Source organism: Histoplasma capsulatum, genomic scaffold, assembly GCF_000149585.1.
Source record: "Histoplasma capsulatum NAm1 scaffold_4 genomic scaffold, whole genome shotgun sequence".
NCBI lineage: Eukaryota > Fungi > Ascomycota > Eurotiomycetes > Onygenales > Ajellomycetaceae > Histoplasma > Histoplasma mississippiense.
Genome location: NW_001813979.1, coordinates 2,865,441 through 2,874,982, shown reverse-complemented (window position 1 = coordinate 2,874,982; position 9,542 = coordinate 2,865,441). Strand labels below are relative to the sequence as shown.

The following is a 9,542-nucleotide window of genomic DNA, read 5'->3' as shown; positions in this document are numbered from 1 at the left end:
CCTCGGATTCCTCGCGTTCTGGCATCTTGCCAGTATCGCGTTACGGAGCCAGAGGTTGTCATATCTTCCTCTGCCATCGCGTATTCAGTTTGATCACCCCTCCGCTTCTGAGCCGGATTCTTGCTCAGTAATAGGGGGGAAGGATTGGGGGACCCTTGATTGCGAACGTAGTGTCTTCTTACGTCCTGATATTGGGGTCGCAGGTAATCGAGAACCACTCATAATCAATCTGACTTAGGGAGGTTCTGAATGAAAATAAATAAATAAGTTTTTGATCCCTTCAAGATAGTAATGAAATCTCTGCAGCAGTCTCGACAGCAATTCCGTCAATTACACCACTTTTATAGGCAAAGAGCTCTCTTTTCAGGGGAATAATGTTTAACTCATCCAATATAACATCAGTCGCAGCGTATTCTAATCAAAACGTCTGTTTTTCTTAAAAATCTGCAATCCGGGCCATAACCTGTGGGATGGTTGATCTTCTCATTGTGCGATCGCTAGCTAACTATATATAGGGGTAATCACGTGCGGTGGAGGGCCGCCTGGGCAACTAGTGCCAACACAATCCACTATGTCACGTGACCTATTGTTCCTATTGGTTAACCGGATCTTTCCTTATCCGATGTCTAGCTTGCATGCCCTCTACCATTTAGTCGTTCCTTGTCCAATGGCTCTCAGGGTTGTGCCGTAGGTTTGTAACATCCAGCCATTGACTGGCAGAAACAGATTGATCATTATTTGATTCAAGATATTGCAACATCAGATCAATCTGAGACTTGTCAAGATTCATTTTTCACTGACAATTGATATAAAATAATACTAATAAGTATGAACTTGTGATCATTCTGTGTTCATGCAGAAGATGGCAAGAGAAAAGTTCAGCAGCATCAAGCAGGTTATTCAAATACAGTAAGATGGCAAGTAAGAGAGTTTTACACCATTGAAAGTATAATATCCACTTCTTGTATGAACAGGACTGTACGAACGGAAATCACCGAACAGGCCCTTACTTGCGAATGCTGCATTGGACCTAATCCGTCCTGGATATGCCACCTGACCAGGAACGAGCCGCTCCCATGATCTCAGCAGAGAGGAGAAAAGAGATGCTCAACAGCAGTGGCACACCCACAAGTTTCCAGCACCATTGACAATACCGCCTCCAATAGGCGTTCGTACTCATCCGCGAAACCAGTGAACAAAAACAAACAACATTCCCAAGCCAGTGTCGAAATTCGCATATCAGGTGTAATGCTCATAAATTCTGTCTTTTTCACCAGGATAAGAACGTGGTTGCGCATAAATTTGGTGGTGACTGGTGGTGACTTTGAGCAAAACACAGCAGGTCCCACGGAAACGAACCCGCCAGCAATAAACCCGTACAGAAATATTGAGAGATTACCCCTGCTGCGATATTTCTCACAATCCGCGCAATCCCCAGGCTACCACAGGCAGTGATAATGTGTACAGTGCTATTTCAGAGGCCAATCTAATCAGGGACAATATTTGGGGAAATACGTATGCCCAACTATTAGAGCTGACGTCAAGAATCCTACATCGAGCCGATCCATATTATTATCAATGGTGACTGGCCCTGCAAATAGGTGTTGCTCAATGTTGAGCCTAGAAACTGCCATAATCCATCACAATTCCCCTGTATCATGGACGTTTCCAGTTAGGTACGTGACTTCAACATAGGATCTCAGGAACTGAGGAAGGGAATATGAAAAGCCATATATCATATATATACCAGCTATGAAAGAAGAGAAAGATGGCAGCACTTGTGGCCATGCTTTTTAGTAGTAGTCGTAGCTAAGTTGGTTATTGCCAATGACAACAACTTCTTATGTGACTCCTCTTTCTCCCCAACGCCTCAGCACGAGGAGGAATATGTCGACGGAAAGACAGGGCCAATTTGGGATTTTGTCGCTGACAAGCCCTTCCATAATCATCAGCCCAGCCGAGAGGAATGGATTGTCAAAATGAATAGATATTGCCCTCAAACAGGGAGGGGACATATATTTAAAGGAGAAATAAACCCTTTTGTTTTAGTATATTCCCATATTCATGATAAAAGTAATGGTATAAAAGCACTAAGAGAGGAGGTGACTGGCTTATAATGACCAAGTACTATGTCGACATAGCTCGTGGTAAGAACAAAAGTACCCCCAAGATTGTTTCCCGCATGTAGAATTGCTTTCCGCACCATTTTTAATCTTTATTGCCCTAATATTTAACTAGTAAGCTTTGTTCTCACTACGAAATAGGGTTGCCAGATGTGGGTTTTTGTTGCGAAGCGCAATGAAGACGATTTGACCAACACCTGCAGATCGGGATTAGCTTGAAATAGGCAATATTTATATCAAGACTCTGGCGCCAGTGCTTTTCTGGAAGCAGATAATAGGCAAGAGCCATGTGAGGATATACGATGATAGCCACTGTTGTGATTTCTTAGGGAGACGATGGATGTGAGATACGACTGGGGCTAGCCATCACTACCCCAATGGGTCAGGGTCGCCCTTCTTAATGATGGCTTCTTGCATCACAAGCCCTTCGGTTAACCTGCATTTTGTGTCATTTGGAATTGGGCTAGCTACAGTAATTTTCCCCATAAGTATGGAAGATAACATCGTTGAGCCGAGCCCCTTAAGACGCTGAAATATCTGGAACGAAGGAAAACCATTATATGGTCTATGGAATATCTATATCCACATTATAAAAGGCAATTATCCAGCTCCCTGCCTTGGATTTTCGTCCTCATTTTTTCTCCCCGCTGAAAAAGCAGTTTAAACTCCAGGGGATAAATCAAATACCCAACTTGCAGACCTAAACACCTCCCGCTATGCGAAAAATTGACCCGGTAATAACAATGATAAAAGAATCCACATTAACATATTTAAAAAGGAAGAAAAGCTGCAGGCTTAAAGCAACTCTTCGCAGGTCCAATCCTCATACCTGAGGTGATACATGATTAGATAAGTCTCTAAGTATATATATTGGAATGAAGCTTACCATCCATCAGGGAGATACCTCCTAACAATCAAGGGGATCTTTTTCTGAGCAAGCTCCTTTAGAGCGATTTGAAGAGGATCCGTCTCTCCCTCCAAGTCAACAAGGATCGGCGCGTTCATGCTGTCCACCCGCGTTAGCACGCTGGAGACAATCCGCCACGCTGATAAAGATATCGTATGAAAACTAACCTGATTTGTAGCGCTCGTGTGCCTAACACTCGTGCGCGTTCGTATTTGGTCATGTAGGGGGTGGTCGTCCGCTGGTCGTTTGGGACCTTTTTCTCCCGTTGCTGCAGCATGACCTTTCCCTTCGATGCGCCTGCATTCGGATCTCCCGAAACAACGTCCCCCTCGCCATTCTGCACAGGCTGGCCGTCACCATTCACTATCGCATATCCGTTTTCACCATGCTCCGTCTGCTCTGGTTCTACATAGTCTTCAGGTTCATTATCAATGTACTCGTACTCGGGAGGCTCATAGTCGAAACTGTAAGAAGTAAAATATTAGCTACATCGCTCTAGAAGTTCCAGGGGCCTCAATAAATCTCTGCCGTGCGTCGCACGGTTTCCAACCAGGGACAGGAAGGTGCATCGGCCCACTAACCCAGCATCATCATGTTCCTCATGATCACCTGCGCCGTAGTCTGACATTGCGCTTAAACGAGAAAACAATTGCGCAAGGCAAAAATATATCCCACGCTCTTCAAGCAAGGTAGAGTCGAATTCTCTGCGCGCTACGTAATGTCTGCTGGAGAAGTTGATTTTGGGTCTTGGAGCAAAGAAAAAGTTAAATTTTTGGCGCAGTTCGCTTATGGCGCTTAGCGCTTACATTACAGCTAAATTTTGCCAAGATTTTATACCCTAATCGCAATTTTGATCCACACAAGGGAAATATTCCACAAGTCAGCGGCAAAGATATATAAGCCCTCCAAACTTTTTTTTTTTTTTCTAATAGCTGCTATTTGGAGGAAATGGAATCATGTCCCAGAAGCGAAAGGCCATTTCAGAAACCCAGCGACCGCCCAAGCGACTACAACAATCGGCTTCATCAGACAGTTCTGGTAAGCACCTGATTGCAGTAGGTACAATGGCTAAATTTTCTGACAATTTCGCAGATGTATTTGATAATGGCAATCTATCAGACTCCGAATCTCAACCTTCCTACTGCCTAAGTCATGGCGACCAGCAGGCAACACCCATCACACCTTACTCTCCTGCCTCCTCCAGATACCCGTCAGATCGCAAAACTCATCTTTGCCCGTACGATGGATGCCTTAAAGCTTTCAACCGCCCTGCACGACTTACAGAACACCTAAGATCGCACACAAATGAGCGAATATTTAATTGCACGTATGAGGGTTGCGAGAAGACCTTTCTACGAGCTTCCCATCTGAACCACCATGTGAAGAGCGCGCATACCACCATCCGGGACTACGTCTGCGATAGAGAAGGATGCGGCAAGACATTTGTTACGGGATCGCGGCTACGAAGACATCTAGCTGCGCATGAAGGAAGGGATAAATACAGGTGTACAGAATATCCTCCTTGCAACGAGACATTCCGCAAACACTCGACCCTCCAAAAACATATCTTGACCGCCCATCTGAATAAGAAACCCTTTCCCTGCCCGCATCTTGATCCAGTCTCTGGTCAACAATGTACACAGGCATTCGACACAGCAGGACATCTGCGTTCTCATGAGGGCAGACTTCACGGCGGTGCTCGGTTCGCCTGCGCAGAATGTGCCTCTAACGCAACTGACGAACAAAACTCGACAACAACGAACGGGGTTACCAACCCACATCCAAACGCCGTCTTCCAAACTTATGCTTTACTCCAAGCACACATGAAATCCGTCCACCCACCCACCTGTCCAGAATGCGACATGACATGCTCATCCAATCGAGATCTCCGCCGCCATCTCGAAATCACTCACGGCACTGTCCCGCTCGAAGAGCGCAAAATCTACCCGTGCCACTATCCAAACTGCGGCCGCAACTTTACAAAAAGAGGCAATCTGAACGTGCACATAAAAACTGTTCACGAGGGTGAGAAGCGTTTTATCTGCGGCGAGACGGATCTCTCTCGCTCGAAAAAGCTAGAAGGCTGGATCGCGCAGGATGGTGGATGCGGCAAACGGTACGGGAGCAAGCTTGCCCTCGAAGAGCATGTGCGCACAGCGCATTTGGGTTTGAAAAATGCGAAAGCAGAGCGAAGGGAACTGCTTGGCCTTAGCGGCTCCAGCAGTAACAGTAGCGGGTACAGTTCCCATTCTCGGTCGAAAGATAAATCTAAAAATCAGAGTAGCGGCCCAGCAGCACCTTCGAATCTCTCCATGCTGACTGGTGAAGGCTACGAGGCAGAATCTGGCCGGCACATCCCATGTTTGCTGGAGCAGTGTGCGCATCGCTTCCATCGAGACTATGACTTGTGGCTGCACATGGCCTCGAAGCACAGTTTGGAGGAAAACGATATTCAAATCCTGTTCATGCAGCGCGCTATGCAAGGTGGGGAGCAGAGCTTTGCTCTCGACTTTGATAATCTGACAAAGCTTGGGTATGGATATAGGTATGCTCCCGCTGACGGTGGGAACGGCGATGATATCCGTCCACAGCATGCAGGTGTTGAACAGTCATTAGTTGGCAAGGGACAGATGTTAGTTCAGGACGAACTTGCGATTGTGGATTGTACCATTGATACTGGTGTTTCTTCAGTTGATAATGGTGGGGATACTGACATGGCTTTGATCGACCCCGTCTTGACGTTTACTCAGGGGCAACAAGCAAAGGATGGATGAGATGGTAGCGATGACCAACCATCCACCATGTGGTGATAGTTGTTGATGTCATATGCAGTTTTCTTCTTCATTATCTAAAACTTCATGAATCAGAAATGTGACTGAAAACTATTAATATATATTTGTGGTGTTATATACATAATGACAAATGGTTGAATAATGAGGGCCATATTGCAAAAACACAAAATTTTTAATTATTTTTTTGTTATCTAGCTATCTATTACTATCGCCAAAGAAAGTTGCATAGCCCCTGCTTCACATCCTCGGTGACATTCTGCTTTTTCAAATCCAGTGAAGCATAAAACCACACACCATATTGCTCCTTGTACAATTATAGAAGAGTGGGACGCACAAAGAGGCAGAAACCAAGAAAAGAGATGAAAATTAACCCAGAAACCCAGCAGCAAGTACAAGCAGAGCAGATACCTCGCAAACTATCAAACCACTAAACCCCTTCATATGAAAAAACCGATTGCTGCCCAACCTTCCCCTCCGTCCCATTTCTTCCAGCGAGCGTAGAAGAGCGGGAAGTAAATGTCAACCGTAAAAGACTAAAAATCATTATTAAAATCCATCAAAACCAGAAAAGAAAACGAAAACAAAAAACAAAATGAAAAGATTCCCGGTTCAAAATTGCATCAACAAGGAAGTGGAAAAAATTAGATGCCAGAGTAACTAAAAAAAAAAAAAAAAAAACAAAAGATCAAAAAACAAAGGTTCCCTGAGTAAGCTGCGATTTGTCCGTGAGCAAAATTCGACTAAAAACATCGTCAGTTGGTTTTTCTCCGTGTCCAAGGCGAGTGTTGTTCGAATTCCTTTTATCCGGTGGAACTCCTTGGTAGAAGTTTATACCATGGCTGTTGGAAGGTTGACCCTTGTATTGTTGTCAATGGAGATGATTGCCAGATGAAGAAACAAAGAAGATAGAAAAAAGAAAGAAAGTAGAAGAAGAGAGAAAAGAAAAATTAAAGAAATCACAAACGTGAATGGGAATAACTGACAACTCTTGGAGTATGGGACAAAACCTAAGTTCACGGCGACAAAGGTGGAGAAAATGAAAAGGAGGAGAAAAGGAGACAGCAACAAGCAAGGAACTGAAAGCAATAAATAATCATGAGGCTGCATACATAAGCCACATGCTTATATATGTTCCGCTCTCATGATCTGATTGAAGAAACGTTTCGTTTCTTCTTTATTGCCCTTTCAACTGCTCCTCCGCAAATAATTTCGAGTTTTTGAATAACTTGAAGGAATTAATGGAAAAACCGGTCCCTACTGGCTTTGTTCACTATAGGGAGTTCTATGTGGAACTTTGATTCAAATTGCAAAGTCAATTCTTAACCTGAAAGAAGAAGATGTGGGCCAGGTTGGGAAGGGCTGAGCTAGAAGCTGCTCCATTCATTCAGTTTCTAGCAGGAAAAAGGAGCAGAGGTGTAATATGTTAGTTAGAAGATAATAACAAAAAATGAAAATATACGAATAAACCCTTTCTGTAAACTAATGAAGCTTGAATGGAGTATGACTTACCTCATTGTCAACCTGCTCATCAGCCATAGGCTCTCTCTCAATAACAATTGGTTTCTCTTTCTCTTGGACATCAGACACGGGGTCTTCATTTCTACTCTTCATCAGCGCCTCCATGATCATTGCCGCAGCTTGTTTTCCAGTACAATTAACGCTTAAGCTACGGCGTTTCTGTTTTAAGGGAGTCTAAAAAATCCCGTGTTCTTTAGATCGAGCTCCACGAAGGTAAAAGAAAAAAAGGAGAGAAGCAGATAGTTGTTGGAATGGGAAATAGACTAACCACATTTTCTTTCGCCGGCGGGACCTGAGCGACCTGAGCGACCACATTCTCCTTGGGGGGAACCGCACGAGAACGAGCTTTAATGCCCTCCTCGCATATCGCTTTGAGTCGCTGATAAGCACGACGCACCTTCTCCCGGTCTAGCTCTTCCTGGAAAGCCTCAGCAAACGGCGAGGTGTTGTTCGCGGCCCAGTTGCTGGGGTCAGCGGGAAAAGCATCCTCGTAACTCTGTGCGATATACTTGGGCAATACCATTTCTGACCTAGCGCGTTTATTGAGCATCCTTTTCCCATTCGTGTCCCGACGAATTGACCCATGTGAGCTGAGGCGGTGACCATGCATATGGGCTGGGGCAATGGGCTTATCCGCTGCCATTCGGAGCTGTAGATTCGCCATCAGGGAACGACGCGATGCAGCGACATCAACGAAGTATTCCCGATTGATTGTGTCAAGGCTGTCCTCGCCATCGAAATCCAAGTCTGCGGAAGAGGATGATTCGCTTCCAATGTCGTCGATGTCGAACATTACATCGCACAGGGCGCGAATAAGGGAGTAATTCCCATCTGATAGATTTGCTGGAGGGTCGCGGGGGGAGAACATCCTGGCAACGTCGCAGAAGAGGTCGACTGATTCAGTGCAGCGAGCCTTGGCTAGCCACCGGGCGATATTCATCATCGTTTCGATCACATCGTCCCATAGTTCCTGTACATTTGGCGGCCTCAAGGCTGTACTTGAAGCAAATCCGACGAGGACTGATGCCGAAAGCGGTGGTGGCTTTGCTTCGCCGATATGTTCTATGCCAATCTGCTGGGAATCGTCATTCCTATATTTGTGCAACTGTCGTTGGGCGGCAGGGAAGGTTGTTGGGTCATTGGATTTCGGGATTTTAGGCGGAGGCATCATGGAGAGTGATTCCTTGCATACGTCCATCCTAGCCATTCTCATGCTCATCATAGTCGCCCTAAAATCACCTGTGATGCTCGGGAGAGAGAAGTCCTCTACTCATCTCAATTAGCAACCGCAGGGAGTGAAAATATTATCAATTGAGAGGGAGAGATAGCTTTCCTTCTTCATTGAGGATAGTCCTGCTGGTAGTCTCGTTCTCAAACTCCGCAATAATCTTGTAAGCTTTCTTTAGCGACTTCATCGTAAAGATATTCCTGCAAGGGTTCTTTTCCAGCCAATGGATAGCTTTTCCCGCTTCTCGCAAAGGCTGGACAAGCTTACGAAGAAGCTCAATCTCACCCAGCAACAGTTGTTTATCTGTGGCCCACAACGCGTAGGGTCCACGCTTGGGGATATCGTCGACAACACGACCAGGATATCTCTCATTGAGCCAAGTTTGGACACTATGCTGGGCTTTTGCGAAGGTTTCGTCTGGCTCTAGGAGCAACATGAGGAAATGCTTGAATGTGCCAGGGGTAGCACCCTTCACGAGTATCTCCGTCATGGCGGGCACATGAACCATCCACGCCTTGGGATTAAGGTCGCGTCCAAACTTTTTGATTTCCTGCTCCAGACGTGCAAAGTAGGCTTTTTTGATATCTTCCTCAGTTTCAGCTTCCGAGAGGGGTGGAGTATCACCAGTGCTGAAGACTAGGGCAAAATCCTCTTCGCCAGGAGACAGCTTGTAAGGGGATGGTTTGGCGGGTTCTTTGATGCTGTATTCAAGAGTGCTTCTTGAAGGAGGGTCAGGAAGCGGTGCAATAGGCTCAACCAGCAAATACATATCTCTAAGAAAGGGCCTGGATAAGCCGGGAGGTGGGTTCTGGAAGGGGACTTCCGCTCCATTGAAGATACTGGACATTGCTGCGGTTTGTTCTGCTGATAACTTGACAAATGGAAAATATATCTAGCCAATACAGTGTGTTGGTCCCCTTGATGAACAAAGAAGGGGCATGCACTACATCTAGATATGAGATGGAAAGAGAAAA

General features: G+C 45.5%; 3 protein-coding genes across 3 annotated transcripts; 1 reads left to right on the top strand and 2 right to left on the bottom strand.

Annotated features, from left to right (window-relative positions):
* Window positions 1-2,918: 2,918 nt before the first annotated feature.
* Window positions 2,919-3,658, bottom strand: HCAG_04864 (DNA-directed RNA polymerases I; the record flags this gene model as incomplete). The annotated part of the gene is made up of 4 exons (XM_001540974.1): window positions 2,919-2,952; window positions 3,010-3,192; window positions 3,225-3,494; window positions 3,612-3,658. The coding sequence occupies 4 exons, from the start codon at window positions 3,656-3,658 to the stop codon at window positions 2,919-2,921; spliced, it is 534 nt and encodes a 177-aa protein (XP_001541024.1).
* Window positions 3,659-3,986: 328 nt separating this feature from the next.
* Window positions 3,987-5,804, top strand: HCAG_04863 (conserved hypothetical protein; the record flags this gene model as incomplete). The annotated part of the gene is made up of 2 exons (XM_001540973.1): window positions 3,987-4,068; window positions 4,123-5,804. 2 exons carry the CDS (start codon window positions 3,987-3,989, stop codon window positions 5,802-5,804), a joined length of 1,764 nt encoding a protein of 587 aa, XP_001541023.1.
* A 1,382-nt stretch (window positions 5,805-7,186) lies between these two features.
* On the bottom strand, window positions 7,187-9,337 carry HCAG_04862 (predicted protein; the record flags this gene model as incomplete). Its single annotated transcript, XM_001540972.1, has 4 exons — window positions 7,187-7,213; window positions 7,332-7,514; window positions 7,609-8,579; window positions 8,836-9,337. The coding sequence occupies 4 exons, from the start codon at window positions 9,335-9,337 to the stop codon at window positions 7,187-7,189; spliced, it is 1,683 nt and encodes a 560-aa protein (XP_001541022.1).
* Between the last annotated feature and the right edge of the window lie 205 nt (window positions 9,338-9,542).